The sequence below is a fragment of the Panthera tigris genome, chromosome A1 (genome assembly GCF_018350195.1).
Source record: "Panthera tigris isolate Pti1 chromosome A1, P.tigris_Pti1_mat1.1, whole genome shotgun sequence".
NCBI classification, from domain to species: Eukaryota; Metazoa; Chordata; class Mammalia; order Carnivora; family Felidae; genus Panthera; species Panthera tigris.
The window spans coordinates 71,413,499-71,435,472 of record NC_056660.1 but is presented as its reverse complement, the minus strand read 5'-3'; the positions used below and the strand labels follow the sequence as shown (position 1 = coordinate 71,435,472).

Here is a 21,974-nt window from a genome sequence, read left to right as displayed (position 1 = left end):
TCCCACGCAAGTTTCTCCAGAAAGGGGATCCCATTGGGCAACAGCTTATTGTCTATCTAGGTGACAAGTTTTTGGAAAACCTCCTTCCAAGAATTCATCTACCTTAGGGTTAGGCCTTAGAAATAACACAGACATTATAAGAATTAAGGTCAACACGTCAAACTGATAGTTTCTTTGGGTGCACTTACCTTTTTTCACTCATAATATAGTAGCAGTGATGATAACAATAATAATAATAATAACATGTTATATGAGTTGAAAAATAAAGTCAGACTTTTTCTGACAGATTTGGCTCATCTGCTTGATTATGAAAGCTGACATCATGGTGCCCAATATCATAAAAGTGAATTTACTGGATGGATAGAACTCTCTGGTGTTTTCTCAAAGTCATATTAAAACACAGATGTAATTGTGCTAGAAATCACATCCTTTACTGCTAAATAACATTGCAGGGAGGGATTTAGCTGTTGATTTTTAAATGTGCAGAAGTGGTTTTAAAAAGAGAATATTGGTGGAGTTACCTGAGCCAAAATTTTAAGACTATTAGGGAATAGGGACGCCTTCAGTCTTGCCTAATAATTGTGTAATTTGAGGAACACCCAGACCCAGTAGCATTTTACTACAGCCCAGCATACTACAAACTGAGAGGCAACTGTAGGCTGCCAGAGCTGCTACCTGGTCAATCTCAGGAATAAGAGGCTACAATTAGAAAAAAATGAAGACTTTTTTAAGAATACAAATTTGATCTTTAGAAAAGCCATTTAGCTCTTTTTCTGTGAAAATGTTTTCCTTGTTGGTGCTACATTAGTCTCTGCAAGAATTAAGGGCAAGATGTCAAACTGACAGTTTCTTTGGGTGTATTTACCTTTTTTCATTAATTGTATAGTAGTAGTAATGATGATGACGATGATAATAATAATATATCCTATCTGCATTATAATGTAAGAAGGTCAAGAACTGATTGGGTCAATACCTATGGGTCCATGGGCATTTTTCTGTGCTATTTTTCAATGAACAACAACAACAAATGGAAAGAAAAACAAAGAAGAAGGGACAAGAGAAGTTAAAAAGAAAGAAAAGGAAAACATTTGCAGTCACTTCAGGGTAAGCAATTAAATAGGCCTACCCTATATTATGGCAGCAGATGAATGTGTTAACTAACTTTATTGGTGGCGATCACTTCACAATATATACGTACGTCAAATCATGTTGTATACCTTATATTTACACAACGTTACTTGTCAAGTATCCCTCAGTAAAGCTGGGGGGGAAAATGGCCACTCCCGTGACCCTTTGCATTTTGGAAGGAGGCTTTGAAAGAAGGAAAGGACAAGGAGGTACAGATTCTGTATCTTAATGGATGGGTCTGCCTTGATACAACAGAAAAGAAGTGCAGCAGAGACTTGTTTTAGTGCTCTGTCACTCTCGATTTTCCTAAGTCTTCTATTTTCATAGCCTTATTGTCCTTAGTTTCATCTAAGAGGTTCCTCTTCAGGGAGGTAGGCAGAAGGTTATAGGAAGACACAGAAAGAAGACCTCAGCCAAATCATTTTGGCAACAGGTGGGCATTTGTGCTGATTTGGGTGCACAGAGAGAGAAGTCACATAAACTTTAAATCCAGTGTGATTTAAGAAGATACCATGAAATATTAGTGTCTTAGAAATAACTTTTAAAAATAACAAATATTTGGGGTAAATAATACAAAACAAATCCCTGATCTAAGGTATCTCAAGACCAGGCTGTGTAAACAGGTTAATTATTTAAATCCCTGATTTTCCAGGAATTTAAAGATTGCAGGAGGTGATCCTCAGGGTCCACCTAATTCTAACGTAAGCTACTAGACTTGGTGTCACAAGGCCTGGACCAGCATCTGGCTCTGCTCCTCCATAACCTTAAGCCACTCACTTACCTGCTGCCTTTGCAGCATAGACTGCCCCAAATGGTCACCTGAATAATCTGTTGGTCAATCAGAGCAAAATTTAATACTCATCACAGTGAGGCAGACTCCCACTGCAACACTCTTAATAATACCTCACAAGAGATAGGTCAGGAGTGGATATTTGTAGGGTTTGGGGTTTGGGTTTAAGTGTAGTTAGTGATTGATACTGGGCAGAATTCTTGATGTAAGAGTTTAGACAGTTTCACAATATATACAAAACATCGAATCATTATTTTGTAATGCTGTAATGTGTGCTATAAGCTAATACAACATTACATGTCAATTATACCTCGTTTATTTTTATTTTTTTTATTTTAGAGAAAGAATGCAAGTGGAAGAGAGGGGCAGAGGGAGAGAGAGAGAATCTTTTTTCTCTTTTTTAAAGTTTATTTTTTGAGAGAGAGCGAACAGGGGAGGGGCAGAGAGAGAGGGAGAGAGAGAATCCCAAGCAGGCTCTGCACTGTCAGTGCGTAGCCCTATGTGGGGCTCGAACTCATGAACCGTAAGATCATGACCTGAGCTGAAGTTGGATGCTTAACCGACTGAGCTACCCAGGCGCCCTGAGAAAGGATCTTAAGCAGGCTGTGTGCTCAGCGTGGAGCCTGACACGGGGTTCAATCCCACAACCCTGGGATCATGACCTGAGCAGAAATCAAGAGTGAGTCACTTAACTGACTGAACCACCCAGGTGCCCTGATGTACCTCAATTAAAAAAAAAAAAAAAAAAAGAGTGTAGGACTCTCCCGGATACACAAGTAACAAGTACGTGTTATGGACAGGAACCATTACTTTTCTGGGGAGGACGGCACTGGGAGTGGGGCACTTTAGAGAGGACATCCCTTTGCCACTCTGTGCCCCAGTGTTCTTTCCACCCCCTCTGGCTCCACCTTTCATTTGTCAGTTGTTCACTGGAGTTTGCATGTCTGTTTTTCACTTTCCTTCCTGATGTGGGGTGATTTCTGAAAAGAAAGAAATCAGTGGTGAGTTTCTGCTGTCCTCTTCACTCCAGAAATCAATTCTATTCTGCCCTTGGATTTTTAGCCATATACATGTATTACCTTTAAAAATAAATACAACTAATTTTTATTTATTTTATTTTTTATTTTTTAATGTTTTTATTTATTTTTGAGACAGAGACAGAGCATGAGCAGGGGAGGGGCAGAGAGAGAGGGAGACACAGAATCTGAAGCAGGCTCCAGGCTCTGAGCTGTCAGCACAGAGCCCGACGTGGGGCCTGAACTCAGAGACTGGAAGATCATGACCTGAGCCGAATTCGGACGCCCAACCAACTGAGCTACCCAGGCACCCCAATACAACTAATTTTTAGAAACAGTATTTAAAAAAACAATGTTTAGGGTTGATGGACCCCGCTGGGCAGGGTCTTGGCCTGAGTGTTGATGAGTACCTATTATTTTTAGGTGATTGGTTTGACCAGTTGAGTGACATATTATGTAGAGACAGGGGCTGGTCCATTAGCCCATAACTCAGACGAATGGATTTTCAGAAAGTTCCTGAAGCTAACAATGAAATTACTTATTGGTTAACGGCCTTACAGTCTGAGACAGGAAATTCCTGGAGTGAATAGTAAAGTCATATTGATGGAGAGGCCTGAGTTCTTAGTACTGATAATTAAGCTGCGGGGCTGCCCGGGTCTCAGTTCTCAGGGGATCCATGTTTCCGTTTGAAACAGGATCCACGTTATTCCAGAAAAAAAGTATGCTCTACACCTTTACTATGAACAGGAAATTCAAGCTGACAAAGGGAAAAGTCAGAGAGAAAGGGGCCCAGAGTCTGAGGTATTTGAATCATTGGAGTCACCAGTGCCGTCTCCGCATAGTCATCTCTAATTTTTTCATTTGTGTTCTCCTAGGTAGTATTTTTGAAAATTAATCTATGTTGTAAGAAATAGAAAGGAACTTCTCCATATTTGTGGGAACTCTGTGAAAGAGACAGAAGTGGGGCATTTTTACAGAACTTGAGAATACGGTCCCTTGCTTGCCTGCAGGAGATTTACTGGGCACAAATGGGCATCTGTATTCTCTCTCTCTCTCTCTCTCTCTCTCTCTCTCTCTCTCTTTATTTTCAAGACTTATCCGGAGAGGATTGCAAGAAAGAGGATGTTCCACCACCTAAACTGTAAAATCCAGGGTTGCTGTTAAATTCACTCTGTTTTGACTTCGTCTGTACTGTTCAGCTCCACTAAAGAAAGCTTCCTTCAAAAAGCAGTGACCTTTTCACTACATCAGAAGATATCAAAACAAATAGCAGTGTGCTTTCAAAAGCGTCGCTGCCTCTACTGAGATTTCTCTAATTCAGAGCCCTGAAATTGAGCAAAAATGCATTATCATTCCTGCTAGGCTGAATGCATAGAGAAATGTCAGAAAAAAATAATTAAACATTTTATATTACTTTAGAATATTCCATCCCTTTGTGGTTTTCCATCAGTAATTCACTAGTTAGGAAGTGTCTTTATAACCTTTTTTTGAAATATCAGTCTAGCATAGTATTTGAATTCTGATATTTGGATCTACAACCAAATCTTCCTTGCCGTGCACTCATATTAATAATTCTTTAAAGTCTAAGGAATAGCCTTTAGTTGAATGCTACTTACTCCAAAAAAATTTTAAGTCTATTTAATGACATATGTGGGGTTATTTTTTCTCTAAGAGAATCATTTTTATTGACTACAAATACAATTGCTATACTACTTAAATATAAATAAAATCAGAACACATTTGTTAGGAAATAGATTTTCAAATGACATTAGCTGGATTTTCTTCTGGAAGGAAAGGACTTGCTCATTCAAGAAATACTTCTGCTGCATCTTCTATGCGCCAGGCATTTTCCGAGATACTGGACACATAGATTATTCCCTCAAAGAGTTCATATTTGCCCTGAGCACATGATTATGACACTAGTCAGATGGAAGAGTCTTCAGTAATATCTCTAGTTCTGTGAACACAACTGTGACGAGAAAATTCATACAGAGCATAGTGATGGTTCCCTTACTGAGTGACTTTAATAATTGAAATCATTTATCTAAAATGTCTCATAAAATAAAGTGTTTTGTCCCCTAAACTATGTTTACATTATGCCATGAAAATGCCTTCCCAACATAAAGATAGAGGAGTAGGAAAAGGGAAATGGGAAAAGAATGAATAGTGAATATTTTTTAAGACCCACATATGATGCTAAGATCTTACACATATTATCTCAGTCAATCTGTACAATACACATATTTAGGAAAAATACTATCATTACCCCTATGTTATGCGTGACAAAACTGAGTTCTTAGACTAAGTACTTTCTCCCAAGATCACATACCATAGAAATGGTCTTGGGTATCACATCGATACCAACTACAATCTGATTTCCCAATTAGGCAGCCATATTTATGTGTCCTCAACAACTTATGAAACTAATCTCTCCCGTTTACTGGAAGATGACTGTGTGCTAAACACTACTATTTTACAACCTCTGTCTCACTAGGTCCTCATAGCAAACCCTGAAAGACAAGGACTGTTAGCTGTGTTTTAGAGATGAAAAATTAAGTCTCAGGAAGCTTAGCTAACCTGCCTAAATCACCTTGTCTAATGAATCAGGGAGCCAGAGAACCAGGAATCAAACCTTGGTCGGTGTAACTCCAAAATCCATGTATTAACTATGACTCTGTGCTTTTAAATTATAGAGGATCCTTTGTTTTCATCCACTCTATGGACAACCACTAAGGCCTTTGTTTTTCCCATACTCATGAATGCTTCTCAGGGTGTACAAACATGTTATGCATCATACAGAGTTGCCAGGTCAAGGGGAAATTAGAAGCTGAAATCTAGCCCCCACTGTACCTGCTAAGGCACACCCTCCTCGCCAGGCAGTGCCCCTGGCATAGGACTACATCTCTCCAGAGGAACAGGCCTCTTTTCCCAATTTATGCAAAGGTACTATGTGGTCTACAGGCATCCTTGCTGTCTGGGGCAGCTTAAGTAGGACCATAACCCTCTCCAATCTCATTCCTCTCCCTCCATATTCTCCATAAAACTTCCTGTGGTAGAGAGGAACCAGCTTTAGCCATCTGGGGCTAATAGAGGTGTCTTCATGGAAGATCTTTTGCTGGATATCTGTTGCAACTCAAACCTCAGGCCCTGATGGATAAGTCAGCTCAGGAAAGCTCATATCTGGACTGAAATTGTGTGGCCTTCTTGACTCTGACCTACAAAGGTCACCTCATTCTTGTTCAAATCCAAATAGTCACATAGAGTATGCTGTGGCAGTATAGTAGAAGTGGAAAGAGGACAGGCTTTGCAGTTAGCCATGCTTGGCTTTGAATCCTCTGAGTCATGGTTAAGTCCTTGGAAAGTCTCAATTTCTTATGCCTTTCAAGTGGAGGTATAAGCAACCTCATAGGAGTAAATGAGCAGTGTCTATCACTTACTCAGTGGCTCAGTAGCCAGTCTGGGTTGGCATTCTGGCTCCACCCTTGTGCTGGTCTTGCTAACATTAAAAGCATCATCAGCTCATTTGTTCACATCATTTGGTAGATACACTCCCAAACTAATAACATAGACTCATCAACCAGAGTTGGCATCACCTGTAACTGACTGAAAGTCTTGGGAATGGAGACCCACGGTCTTTGAAATGTCTCAAGTGCAACTATGACATTCTCTGCTCTGCTTGGATGGGCCAGGAAAAAAATGGTCTTATCTCAGAATTGGGAGACCTAGCCAAACAGGTAGAGACAAGCATGTTGCAAAGAAAAGGGAGAGGGGGAAGTTGAGGGCATGGTCACAGGTGTTGGTAAAGGTGAGCCTGATTGACTTGGCAGGTGGAAGAGTGAGAGTAGGATTTAAATCAAGATCTCTGCAGGATAAGAGAGGCTGGTGATCCGGGCATGAGGAATGGCTGGAAGAGAACATAGACCTGCCCTCAGAGGCACCATTAGCAGAAGAACAATACTGCCATGGTGGAGATAATCGTGACATTGTCTTCTGCATGGGTTGTAAGTGCCTACCTGGAACTTAGGTGTGTGCATCACTTTGGAGCCCCGCAACTTCTAGGTGGTGAGGACTTAGCTAGGGCTCCTCTTTCATAGGCTGTAGGCTGAATGAGAGTGTTTTTGTCCTTTTGGGTCCTGTTCTCCCACGGCTGCCTCCCCGGGGCTCAGGACAGATGAACTGACACCTGAGCTCTCCTCTAGAACAGAAGCATCTAGGTCACATTCCTCTGGAAGACAGATGAGCCTGATATTACAGAGACTGAGGAGATGGTGGAGTTTTCTAGAGGAAGGAGTTTAAATTAAACCCCTGTGAAGCCCTCCAAGGGGCCACCTGTTCCTGTGCACATCATTAGCTATATGACAAGGGAAATTTGAGGAAAGGACAAATGGCCCTCTTCATTCTTATTCTGTCCTCCCCTGTCTAGACCCAGAGCTCCCACCTCTCTGAAGCTGGCCCAATTAAATGGAAATCTAAGCGAGCTTAATAATGCAAAGCATTAGCATCTTACCCCGCGAGTGCTCCTTCCCATCTGACAAGCTCTCCTTTTCAAATTCTTGTTTCATCATTCAGCCTAGCAATTCAGCAGCTTTGGATGAGGTCATGTTAGTTTCCTGCAGCCCCACGTTCTGGGCCCGACTAGCACCGCTTGGAGGGGCTGAGTGCTTTGTAGCCTCTCACAGATCTTCCCGTTAGACTTGCCAACCGCTCGGTGGAATGCGCTCCAGCACAGGAGGGGAGGATGCTAGAAGGACCCTGCAGGTGAGAAGAAGCACAGGTACCCATGAAGCTGAGTTTTTGTCAGCCTCCTGACAGAGCAACAACTTTTTATGGCAAACATTTGGCAAGAATCACCCAAAGTTTTCGGGAAACAGAGTATCGGGTATTAATATACTCAATATTAATAAAATATTAAATTATTAACATCTAATTTATTAAAGATTCTGTTAACATATGTAATGTATTTGTAGATATTAACGTATTGAATATTAATTATTAATATTGAATATATTACCGTCAAAACATTGAATATTAATCAAATATGTAATTAAATATTAGATATTTTCATAACTATTTATCTGTGATTCTATTAAGGCTGCTTCATTGTTGGTTTTTCATATTCATGAGATTTAAAAACTCTTGTAGACTAGTTGAAAGACCATTTGGAGATACAGAAATTAAGTAAGTATATGGAACTTAAGTGTATTCAGAGAGCAATGAGAAGATAAGATCTGTGGGTATATGCATTTGTATAAAACATAAAGAGGCAAAGAGGCCAAATAGAACTTCATTTAAGCAAAATAATATATATATTTTTGCTTTTTTAAAATCAAACTTTCCGAGTGCCTGGGTGGCTCGGTTGGTTGAGCATCTGACTTTGGCTCGGGTCATGATCTCACGGTTTGTGGGTTCAAGCCCGCCCCTCCCCCCCCCCCCCCCCCCCCCCCCCCCCCCCCCCCGCTGCGTTGGGCTCTGTGCTGACTGACAGCTCAGAGCCTGGAGCCTGCTTCGGATTCTGTGTCTCCCTCTCTCTCTGCCTTTCCCCTGCTCATGATCTGGCTCTCTCTTTCTCTCAAAAATAAGTAAACATTAAAAAAAATTTTTTTTTAATTAAATCAAACTTTCCTTGAACTTTTCTTAGTTTCATTGAGATATAATTGACATATAACATTGTATTAATTTCAGGGGTACAACATAATAATTCGAGGAGATTTGTATGTATTATGAAATGATTATCACGAGAAGTCTAGTTAACATCCATTATCATGCACAGTAAAGTAATATATTTCAAAGACGCTTTCCTAGTTGTTTCCTGATTTGTGGTAATCAAAATATGTTATATTTCGTTGAGATTGTACATGATTTGTACATTATTACAAAGTGATTATAATTGTGCTATGGATCAGGAGAGCTACTATTAAATTTTACCCAACAGATGCAGCAAACTATTTTAACAGGGTTTCTCTTTTACTCTTTTATCATTGGAGCATAAAGCAATAAGTAGTATAAGAAAATTCATCTCAGTAGAAAAATTGGTTCATATGGTTTCTGTGACATTTGCAAAATTTCATTTTTGTTATAATAAAAAGTTCAATCTTTACATTGTAGTTTACGTTTTTCTGAGACAGATGGAGCATTACCAAATTTAAACCCTAGTGTGGTGTGGGGTTTCAGACATTCTATTTGCTGAATTTTAATAGATGCACTAAAGGCAGGGATTGCCCACGAGCTGATTGTCTTTTTTATGTATCATACCTGCATACGATAAGACACTAAGGCTTCTCTTATGTTTCAGTCTACAACAAGGTTCTGGTTGCCCACATGTTTACGTGTGTACTAATGACAACGTTGTTATGAATAGCACAAGACTGGAAAGAACAAATCCGCTGTTGCTATTAAAGAGCCATATCCATTTACTCGGGACTGGGCCCATTCACAAAGGAGTGGGGTAGTCACTCCATAAAAATGCAGCTTTTTCCTCACCTCAGCAAGAGGCCATTACAGAGGAGCTCACCTGTTAATGTCTGCTGTTGTCTTCACTTTGGAGGATCTCATTGTCACTCTCCTGGAGGCAGGTGAGAGCCCTTTCCAGGAAATACTCATCCCCCATTCTCTTACACCATTCTACAGCCACGGTTTCCCGTAATTACCACAGAAGGACTGTTTTCCTGTTTTCTGTCGATGTGATTACATTATATTAACCTACATCTGATAATACTTTGCAGTGTGTTAACTTGTGGAGCCCAAGGTTGGAGTAAAATCCCTCCAACGTAATGCTCTGCAGATTTACACTGCAGTTCCTTTAAATGGTAATTACGCTTAATACCAGATGGTTTCATGCAATCTAACTTTTCTATAATGAATGAAAATAATTCGAAGACTCATAGGCCTCTCTCTTTCATTACAGAATGTACAGGCTTTTCCCACACCCTTGTTCTGGAACATTAAGAAAGAAGATATGGAGAGAGAGAAGAAAGAAACCGAGGACCCCCTGCTACTATTTCTATAAACAACTAGTGGTGTTTAAAGGCTAATAAAGCTCCAAAGATCTCTCTTATAACCATAATCTTTGGGCCAATTTAAAAATATTTGTGATGGAGAAATGTCAAGAAAAATAGAGACAATTTCTTAAGACATGATTCTCTTCCCTCCACCTCCATAAAAGACTATATATATATATATATATATATATATATATAGCTGTCATATAAGAGGCAATTGAAATTCCACAGCACAAAGGCAATGCAGAGAGAGGAAGAAAAAAAGAATCAATCTTTCATATGTTTTTTTCAAAGGCTTGGCAAGAAACCAGGGGTAATATTTTTGCAACTGGGAATGTGTGTTTGCTGAAGAATATTCCCACATTTGAATCATCGTCAGGGGTCCTAGTCTTGTTTTACTTTCAAAGGTAGAGAGGGCATAACATTAACCCCAACTGGGAAAAGGAAAATGCCTCACTGTAATTCTCCTCCAGGGAGCAGGAATAAAGGGATTACACATGCCTGCATAATGGAGAATTTCCTCACTCAGACAAGACAAAAGACTTCATTATTTTTCACCAGACACTTGAAGCCTTGTGCCTCCCAGTTCCAGAAGACAAGCAGGCAGACCAATTTTTTTTGTATCAGACCACTAGATGGAGTTTCTAAGAAACTGGCTTGCTAGTTCTTGCCATCATGAAGAGATATGGGGAAGATGATGAGATCCTAATACCACAACTCTGTGGTCTTTCCCCTAAGGAAAGCTAGACTGTCCCTCAAGTTCGTGGTGTGTATTTTCAATACTGTTAGCTTTGCTTTTTCTCTAGGCAACAAATAAGTGAATGTTTTCATCCTGAAAATGTATTTCTTTTATCTTCAGGGGAGACCAAAAGGCAACTAAATTCTAATGAAAAATTTAAAGTGGCAAAATATAACTTAATTGAATATTCAAATACTTTTCCTTCTGACTAGGTCTATTACTGAGGAATTTTAATGATGTGTGCATTCTTATTGGTAAAGTTGTAAAAGTCTCAAAATCCTTACTTATTTACTATTTCAGCTCGGTAGTAGATTCATATAAGACACCGTGTGTGGGGACCATGTTCCCAGGGACAGATCAGATCTCCCATTTAGGAAATTGAAATGAGTTCAGCTCTGCCTCATGTAGGCTTGAAGGTCTCCCTTCACAGTCACAGAGACTATAGATAAAGATTTATAAATTTTCTACCTGCAAGAAGCAATGTCTGATTTTTTTTTTTTTATTACTATCTCAGGGCCTCATCTGTTATAGGTGTGCAGCCCATTTCTTGAGTAGCACAGTATTCTAACTGGAGATAAAATCACCTTCCCCTTTGAAAAGCATATTTCAAACACATGCGGTGTGTGCTATTTGTGATTATTTCCGTGCCTCATAAGCGTGAGGTGATCCAAAAAGAAATTAAAATGTTTGATCTTCGCAATATTTCAAGATTCACTCATTTCACAAATATTTATTAAGCACCTACTGTGTACAAGGTTAAGTAACAAGTGAGCAGTAACTGAGTCAACCTCTGCTCTCTTAGAGCTTTTTGGAATGAGGCACACACAAGGAACTGAAAGACCAAAGAGGTTGACTGGCCGGAGCGGGGGGTCCCTGATGGTAAAAGATGAGGCAGGTCCTATGGGACTTTGGAGTCATGCTGAGCTTCTTGTCTTAGTCTTACTCTGAAGAGCAATAGGGTTGTTGAAGACTTTAAGACAATGATGACAACTGTCTTAGTTGCCAATTGCTGTGTAACAAGTGACTCCAAAGGTTGGTGATTGAAATAACACAGATTAATCTCACAGCCTCAGTCAGGAACCTGGGTGTGGCTTAGCTGGGTCTCTCATAAGGCTGCAGGCCTTTTGACTTGCCTGGGAGGAATCCCCTAACTAGCTCACTGTCACCATTCTTTTTTTTTTTTTTTTTAAGTTTATTTATTTATTTTGAGAGAGACAGAGAGGGCGTGAGTTGAGGAGGGGTAGATTGAGGAGTTGAGGAGGGCAACTGCCCTGAGGAGGGCAGTTGAGGAGTTGAGGGCAGTTGAGGAGAGAGATTGGGAGACAGAATCCCAAGCAGGCTCCACACTGTTCAGCACGGAGCCTGATGTGGGGCTCGAACCCATGAAACCATGAGGTCATGACCTGAGCTGAAACCAAGAGTCTGACGCTCAACTGACTGAGCCACCCCGGCACCCCTCTCATGGTTCTTAATAAGATTTAGTGCCTCACTAGCAGTTAAATAAATGCTTTGGTTCCTCATGCTCTGTTAATGGAAGACCACCCTCATTCCTTAAGAAGGGAATCTCTCCACAGAACATCTCACCACATGGCAGCCTGCTTGGGCAGGTCTTTTGTGACCTATCCCATCCCATTTGCCTTACATCGGCGAGGAGCAAGTTGCCCACACTTCTGGGTTGCACAAGGGCATGAAAACCAGGGAGGATGTATCACTAAGGGCCATCTGAGAAACACCTACACAGTAACATTGTAGGTGTTCGTTTCAGAGGTCACGTTGCTGGGGATAATAATACAACATGTTTATTGAGCGCGGATGCGTAGAGACAGGTTAAGAGGCTGCAGCTCTAGTCCGTAACATATATCGCCGTTGAGCAGAGTCAGAACAGAGGAGAATTACCCCCCAGTGTGACCCTCTGTCACATTTGCTTTTCTGTCCTCCACCTTCTGTCAAATGTTTTAATACCAACCATGGCATGGGGCGAGACAGAAAAGTAAATAATAGCAACTAAAATGTAAACAGAGTGTCAGTGTTTCCAAAGACTGGCACATTCATAATCATAGTTGGTCCTCCCAACTCACTCCCTATGAAGTTGCTGGAAGAGGTGTTCTTGTTCCTCATTTTACATATAGGACACGGAGGCTCAGAGAATGCCCATCACCTGCCAGAGGTCCCACAGCCAGCAAAGGCCGAGGTCGGAACTGCGCAGTCCTAAACCTTGTGTGTTCTCAAATCGACTCCTCCATTAGTCTTCAGTCCAAGGCAAAACTTTCTGTTCAAGCCCTGATGCTGGGTAGGAAAGTACTAACCTGATGTGCTAATTGAACCTTGAGACTAGCAAGTTCGAGAACCAGCCCCACACCTCCCTCAGCGTCCTGTGCTCTCCTTATACCTTCACCTCCCCACCTTGCACTTACCCATTCTGTCCCCTGGCTCTGCTCATGGATGTGCCAGCAACCGCATTTCCTAGAACACGAGGACAAGTGATCAAACGGCCCCCTAAAGAACTCACTGCCTAATAACGGAGGTGACCAATGATGACCAAATGCCATAAGCGTTGAACAAGTGTGGTTAATAACATGCTACAGAAACATGGAACATAAAACATTTCTCTTGTGGGTGAATATTCATTTCTCACTTTATGTTACTTATCAGGACTCATTTATGTCTGAGTTTGTGACTGTATTACACATGTCAGAAATACTTTTTGGTAGTTCGTAGTTTGGATTACAATATATGCTTGTGTATAATAAAATTGTATTTCCTTTTGAAAATAATAAAACAAACTCCTACCATACTTCCGTGTGAACCTTGGCACATTGTATTAGAGAATGTGTAACATCTTCATGGAATTCGATTGTGTCAGATTGAAGTGAGTAATTTTCTACCAAGGCTGTTATTTTCCAAAATAACAAAATATTGTACATTATTAAAGAAGGTGATGATGGCTTATGTATCAGGCTGTTTTCTTTATGCAGAAACATCATAATATGACCTTCTTTCTCTACCTGCTTCAATGTCCAGATGTCCTCAAGGCAGAGCTATTATGCAACTTCTTTCCTTGCTCCCTACATCTCCTCTCCCATCCCAGATTTATGTCTTTCCATATGAGTTCCTCCTTTCATCCATAGGAAACCCATTTTGGGCAGCTAGCTTTTTTGTATAATGTAATTAGATTTTTCCCTTGTTTTCTTTTAGACAGATTTATGTATCTGTAGAAAAGTTGTTTCTTCTATACTGTTACCTGTTGTTTTTATGGGAAAATTATCATAGACAAATAGCTAGTTATTAACTATAATGGATACAGTGTGAACAAGAGGATTTTGAGTTTTAATGTAACATCCACCACCATCCTTAGAAGAGGAATAAAAGCCTTCAAGAGCCTCCAGATGAACTGCCTTTCACGTGCCCAACCTCAATCCCTGCAAATTGCCTTAACCTAAGCATTTATATAGCAATTTGCTAGATGAATGTGGCCCCTAGTTTTCAGCTAAGAAACTCTAGCATTTACCTATAGTTTCCTACTTCAAAAACCACTGGATATTCAAAAGCAAGAGTGAGCTATCAGAGCATTTGGTCTGAGAAGAGACTCAACAAGAGGGCTGCTAAAAGAAGATGGAATTGGTTGTTGACCTTTATTTTGGACCAGACATGGCAACGGTACTGGGGTGCATGGCTGGCATAGGGGTCAGAGACAGTCACACTAAGCCTGAGACACCAAAGGCGACCTCTTCACACCATGGAAAGATCGGTGCGTCTGCCTGATTTCACTTTGCTCAGGTCACGAGGGTACCTTTGGAGTTCCAGGAAAAGAGGCAGTGGGTAAGAATTCCTCTGTTCAGAGAACACAAGGCTCTGGCAGGGTCCCCTGAGTGAGGAAATGAAAACCACCAAGGTGTAGCCTTGGCTCGAGCAGAACTCTGAAGTCACTCATTACAAGATTTTACTGGCTCAGAGTTGCTGAGCCCAGTGTTCTTTTTCTCACCACTATCTGGTTTGAAATTGTACTAACAAACACTGTTATATACACAGAAGAAAGTGATAGGAAGAGGAAATGGAAGCCAATGCTTTTATATATTTTATGCATAGAAGTGGCTATCTTAGTCTGATGAAGCACATGTTTTCTGGTTGCAGAGTCGAGCTAAAAACCAGTCCCCCTCACCCTGAGCTCAATGAGTGACTCATACAGAGAACAAAGATTCACATGTCACATGTATGGTTAAAATTCCAGCCCATTTTACTGTTAGGTTCTCAATTCTCTAGATAGACCCCAGTGGGAAAGAAAGGACTGATCTTGAACCAGAAAGGAAAGGGGGGTTGCCTTCTCACCACACTTCAGCCATGCTGTTGGTGGAGGGGATGGAAGAGACGCCATGGGATTCGGAGTCTTTCCAATGGTGAGCGCACCTCCACCCTCCGTTGGGACCTTCCTGTCTTGTTCAGTCAGAAGAGGGAGTCTCAGTAGGATCCACAGAGCCACCCCAGTGGGCGTGGGTGTATTAAGATGACTTGGGTGCTGGGACATCCATGAGATTCTGGAGTCAGTAGATGCATTCCCAACTCTTTCCCAGCAAGAATGCCTGGGCCTGCTCACACTGGGCTGTGGGGCAGACACCAGCAGTCCCTTATCACAGGCAGCTCAAGGCCAGAGATGTTCTTCCACTTCAGACGTAGCACGGACGACGGCCAGCTCAAAGTTGTATACTGTAATCAAGTTGTATGTGTTTTGTATTTAAGGCCTAAGGGCTCAACTGCTTTAGCGGGGAGTCTTGTGACAAAAAATAAAGGTTACTAAGAGAGTGGCTATAGGTTAAGCCTTGACATTTACACAAATAGGAGGGATCTGTAGATCTATGCCAGGATAACACTCTTCTCCAAATGGATGTGCTCAGGATGCTTCATGATTTGCAATCCTTAGTCCGAAAAACAAATCTTAGTATACATAATATGAGATCGTGCTAAACCTTTGTGAATTCAGCCTAACTTATAAATGCACCTTCCTGTGCGACACCATTCTAGTCATGGAACTAAGCACGGTCTGTCTATCACTGCCATAAATCCTTGGTTTTTTATAAGATTTGACTCTGGATTTTATCTCAAAATGGTCCATGTGCTTATTGAACTAAGAAGAGTGATTTGGGGTGGGGGAGGGGGTAGGAGTTGCTTCCTGTAACTCCTTTCCATTCATCGGATTTGCATGATTTTCATGGGTATTTACCATAATTACCTTCATTGGCATCAAAAGCATTTTTAGCTACTTGAATATACACATGATATCATAAGAGCTGCTTAAAAGTATGCTAAACAGAAATGGATCTTTTTCTTGAAGATCTTAACTCCAAGACAGTGATGATATAATTCAAAGTCAATCTAGATACACATTTTAGGAAACGTAAATATGAAAGTTTTATGTAAAGCAATGACAGAAGTTATGTGTTCAAGTGTTGAATAAATACAGCATCATAAGATTTGCATATCATAAAATCATTGCATTGGAGGTCGGTGAGTTTTCTTTGAGATCAAGGTCATGTCCTCACTTTACCAATAAGAAAACTAAGCCCAAAGGTCACTCAACTAGTCCGTGACAGTGTCGCCTGTGGAACACAGGCCTCCGAGTCCCCTGTATTATTTTCTTTCCACTTGACTGCTACATCAAGGGAATCGTTGTAATTTCCAGTTGGAGAGAACTTTCTGGAAAAGGAATTTTGTTTTCTCTTCAAATCACTCACACCCCAAGTGTCGAGTCACCCAATTGTCTTCCCTCATTAGCAAATCTGAAACTATACCAGCCTAGGTATGGTTTAAAGAGGGAATGCCTTAAAAAAACATCAGATTTTCATGATTCCAGAGAAAGTAGTAACTGGTTACCTATAAGCCATAGACTTTAGACTGAGGTTTCTTTAGGTATTAATCACAGCTGTAATTACTTCTCTTTACCACTAACTTTTGCCTCTAACTTTATGCTTTCCTATTGTCCTGGAGTTCTGCAAAATCTCCTTGGAACATATATTCTATCATCCCAGAGGCCTGAGTGGACAAACCCTTCCCCAGAGGGCTGTTATTAGAAACCTCCTTGTCTAAATGCAAAACCAACATCATGCCTACCTATGGTTAGGCTGGCCCTACAGCTAGCAGAATCCTGATGGCAGCTCTCTCCTTGGGTAGGGGGAGGCAGGTCGTGGTGGGCAGGAGATTTCTGTTTATTTTCTAGCACCACCGCGAAACTCTGACAGTTCTGCTTTGTAAGTGTTCTTGACACAGAGCCTCAAGCCCATTTTCCTTTACGGTTATGGGTCATTTGCTGTGTTTTGCCTTATCTTTGGTGTTTCCTTAAAAATAATAAGAATAATGAGCAGTTATGTATTATTCATCCCAAGTGTACCGATCATGCATTTATCTCGGGCTCCTTTTTTTTTTTTTTTTTTTTTTTTTTCCTAGAGCTTGCACTCGACAGCGCATGCTGAGCGGATCATTTGAGGGGCAGCCAGCAAAGGAAAGGTCAATTCTCAGTGTGCAGCATCATATCCGCCAAGAGCGCAGGTAAATATAGTGGGAGACAAGGCTGCAGAGAAACTAAGGAAAGGAGTTTTACAGGAAATGCTCTCTGTGCACAGCCCTGGTTAGCAGACAGGCGTGGGTGAGGAACTTTGTTCTGTTTGCTAATGGCAACCATGATGAAACTCACAATCAGTTTCAAAGATTCAAAAAAATCTCGCAAAAACCTTTTCCTTGGTGATGGCCAAATTCTTGCTTTTAAGATCAGAAGGAAAAATTCTGAAATTTTCTAGATGGGATCAAAAACATTTGAATAAACTAAAGCTTCTGCTGAAAAAAGATAATAAGTATTTGTGATGTGTGTTATTGTGATGTGTGTTATTAACAGAAAAGTTGATTTATTTTGTTCTCATAATGGTCATTGCTTGAAAGTCAAAATTTGGTCTTAGATGTATCGATCTGTTGGTTGTGGTTGTTTTAGATCACTAAGACATGGATCCAACAGCCAGAGGATCAGCAGGGGGAAATCTCTTGAAACCCTGACTCAAGATGTAAGTTCTAAGCAATGCTTTGGATTTGGGAACCATGATTATGAGAATTCATTTCGATGACTGTTTAGACAATTCCAGCACCTGTGTCCTTCTGTCACATTGTCCTGTCTCCATAAGACTTTATGCCAGAGGGAATCAGGAAACTCAGGAAGCAAATTCAATGGACAGTACAGAAGAGTGACCGTTAACTGTACAAAAATCCAGACATCCCACAAAACACATGTCTTCATTAAGATAGGCTGGGTGGCTCAGTCGGTTGAGTGTCTGACTCTCAATTTCAGTTTAGGTCATGATCCCAGGATCATGGGATCAAGCCCCCTATCAGGCTCCATGCTGAGTGTGGAGCCTGCTTGAGATTCTCTCTGTCTCTCTCTCTCTCTCTCTCTCACTCGCTCTCCCTCTGCCCCTCCCCCACTCAAGCTCTCCCTCTCTCTCTCTCTCCCCCCCTAAAATAAATTATAAAAAATTTTTAAAATTCAAAAATATAAATAATAAAGATGACAATACAAAAGTGATGTGTCAGTTGCATTTAACAGACATTAAAAACACTTAAAGCATTTTATAGAATTGATTTGCATCATAAACTTTAAACATTTACTGATTTCCAAATATTCCAGAATCTAGAGCCAGTGTGTAATTTCAGGGCTTTACATACTAAGAAATAAAATGTGATTTCTAGAAGAATTTTTCTGTCAAAGACTGCATAATATTTCCCAAGAATTTCTTTGTTCTTCGACACTATGGCACTCATTTATTTATTAATGGACTCAAAAAATATTTACCAAGTGCTTATCACGTGCCAGGCCCTGTTCTAAGTGATGAGGAGTAGTGGGGAAAGAGACAAAACTTCTGCCTTCCCGAAGCTTACATTCCAGGAAAAGAGACAAAAACTAAACAAGGAAACAAATATGTAATCATTTCTGGGGGTGTTTTTAACTTATTGCCCATTATGTCTTCATTGCTGTGACAGTTTTGCTCTGTAGTATAAAGAAAAATCAAATAATGTATAGAAACCAAAGATGGAGATTTGGGGGCAGGAAATTCTAGGGAAGATGGTCAGTGTTGGTGCCTCTGTATTAGACCAGAGACCCGAACGAAGGGAAAAAACAAGCCACATGAAAACCCAGGGAAACCCACGGAACCAGAAGTCTAACCTCTGGGTTAGACTCGCAAGCAGCTGTATCATGCCGATTTCTAAAAGAGACTTGAAAAGTACACATTAAGTAATTATCATTACTGGAGTCCTCATTAAAATACAGGTCTTAAGTTGAGTCTGGCTAAATTGGCAGAGTCCTGAATGTTCAGAGCCAAGGATGGTGTTTGAGAAAGGAGGTCTAGAAAGAGAAAGGTAGCAAGCCTTAGGGGTTTTGGGGTTTTGCTTGTCTTTTTTTTTTTTACCACTTTATCTCTTAATTTTTAAGATTTTCTGGAGTTTCCAGCATAATCCAACTGCTTTCAATCTGTAGAAACTTCTGCCTTAAACTCTCTTAAGTGTTCCAGGCACAATTGACAATGGAAGACGTTGGTGATGAGAACACCTGATACCATCATTACCCAATTTACAAGGTTCTAATTGGCAGACACATCTGTTAGCGCCATGATTTTTAAGGCAGAGCTCTGTCTGATATGATTTACCATGTTATCTGCATGAAATTGTGATCGGATCCAACACATGGCCTGTGTACATATAATTTGAGGACCAGGCATGTGGCATGGAGAAGATTTCTAGGAGAGAATTCAGAGAAGATTTCTAGTTCAAAGCACTTCCCTTCAGTGTGATTCAGTAGAAATATATAGTCTACTTAAGAACCAAATTAGAGCAGTTTTGAAAATATGTGTTTGAATATACACAACAAAAGGCCCTGAATAGTCTCAATTCCAGAGGCTTAGTTCTCCTTCAAAGACTTTTTATGCTCTTTTCTACACAGGCATATAATGAAAACCCATTCCCCATCTTCTCCACAGCAAAAGGTTATGAAGTTCTGCTAATTTCCTAAGAAATCCCCCCTGATGTCATTTCCTCCATAACAGAAGCAATTTAAAACAGAGCTTCAGTTGTCTCACTTATTCCAAATGATAGAAGATACAGATAATTAAATCTAAGGAATAGTTGTGATAATATCTATCAGGTTATTTGAGCAATGCCATCCATCTCCCAGGGAGTGAAAATCAGAGTCAGGGTCCTACATGCCCAGGCCCTCTCCCACCCTTCTGGCCTCATTGTCTCCTACAATGTGGACGCTCACCCACACGGCACGCTGGCTGGGCCGCACACAGGCAGACCCACCTCTCCTCTGGAAGAGCACATTTTTGCAGATACACAGCGACCTGCATATCCTTCCAGCCTACACTCAAATAACGTCTTTTTATTGAGGTCTGCTATGACCTGTTTAAAGTTGGAGCCTTCTAGAGGCGCCAGGGTAGCTAAGTCTGTTGAGCGTCTGACTTTTGGTTTCAGCTCAAGGTCATGATCTCATGGTTTGTGAGATCAAGCCTGTGCTGACAGGGCAGAGCCTGCTCAAGATTCCCTTTCTCCCTCTCTCTCTGCCCCTCCCACACACTCTTTCTCTAAATAAATGGACAAGCTTTAAAAAAAAAAAGAAAAAAGATTTAAACTTGGAGCCTCCTAGCACTCTCTGTCCCCTTTGCTTTTTACCATAACACCAAACGTTTTCTAACTCTCCCCATATTGTGTTTGAATTTTTATCTGTCTTACCTGACTAGAACATTAGCCCCACAGAGCTGGGTTTTATCCTTTATTTTTGCCTTTTGCCATACCCCCAGCACTACAGCAGGGCCTGGCACATAATAGGTTCTCAATAAATATTTCTATTTTTAAAAAAATGCCCTTTAGAAGGAAAAAAAAATACCCTTGCTAAGATGACTGTGGCCAATAAAAATGTATATGTTAAAATAAAGGTATTTCTTTCAGTTTCTTATAGGTGATATTTTCAGACCTTCAGAAGAATCTTCCATTTTTATATGCCCCTTTTGTTATATTTCTAGCATTCCAATACAGTGAGATATAGAAATGCACAAAGAGAAGACAGTGAAATAAAGATGATCCAGGAAAAAAAGGAACAAGCGGAAATGAAAAGGTACGGGGTCCCACGGTGTTTCTTATCTCTCGTTTCTGGATGGCAACCTTTCCCTTAGCCTTACTGTACATCAATTTCCCCTTCAAGGAAAGTGCAGGAAGAGGAGCTGAGAGAGAATCACCCATACTTCGACAAGCCACTGTTCATAGTTGGACGGGAGCACAGGTTCAGAAACTTCTGCCGGGTGGTGGTCCGGGCACGCTTCAATGCGTGAGTACACTCCATTTCAGCCAGGTGTTGGCCTGAGTCGTACAAACAGCAGGGGGGGTTGTCATACAAGGAAGAAGGAACATGTAATCCTAATGGGGTCACAAAATAAACTGTGGGCTAATTAATCATGCTGCTCCTCTTTGCTGAGCGGCCGACCAGGTGGAAAACAAACAAAGGTTGCAAGTAGTTCACATTTATATAAAACTCACGTTTGTAAAGCTCTGAACAGCCATTTTTATTTGTTCATGTTTATTTTTTTTTTTTAATTTTTTTTTTCAACGTTTTTTATTTATTTTTGGGACAGAGAGAGACAGAGCATGAACGGGGGAGGGGCAGAGAGAGAGGGAGACACAGAATCGGAAACAGGCTCCAGGCTCTGAGCCATCAGCCCAGAGCCTGACGCGGGGCTCGAACTCACGGACCGCGAGATCGTGACCTGGCTGAAGTCGGACGCTTAACCGACTGCGCCACCCAGGCGCCCCATATTTGTTCATGTTTATATCAGCGTTACTAACTCCATATATTCTTTTGGAAATACCGAACCAAAGGGTAGGCTGAATGACACAGGGAAGGTCATTGCCCACACCTTTAGACTTATAGTTTCTGTGTTGTCAAAATACCCTAGTTTCTTCTAGAATAATGTAAAACAGAAATAAAGTTGACGAGTACTTCCATTACCAACTCTTATGAGATAAAAACCCACTGGCTGATGTCTCTGTCCCTACTCACATGGAAGAAATGTGTAAGAGTCTGTCAGTGTGGTCAACACAGAGGACACTGCATTTGTGAGGACCCAAGCCAATTTTAGCAGACAGCCTAGTGGATAAAATGGAATTTTTGTCCTGCGTAACTTTAGTAAATACCCTGAAGACCTTAAGAGTCCCAGAGGAAGTGTGAAGGCTTTCCCTCTAAGTGGTTGTAACTTCCCTGATGCCATTATTAGTAACATATG

General features: G+C 40.8%; 1 protein-coding gene across 1 annotated transcript in view; it reads left to right on the top strand.

The window, feature by feature from the left end:
• Positions 1-21,974, top strand: part of NALCN (sodium leak channel, non-selective) — a 316,988-nt gene that overhangs the window by 250,586 nt on the left and 44,428 nt on the right. The window contains 4 exon segments of the mRNA XM_042979769.1: positions 17,107-17,208; positions 17,645-17,714; positions 20,721-20,812; positions 20,900-21,022. Of these exon segments, the coding sequence (XP_042835703.1) occupies positions 17,107-17,208; positions 17,645-17,714; positions 20,721-20,812; positions 20,900-21,022 (387 nt within the window).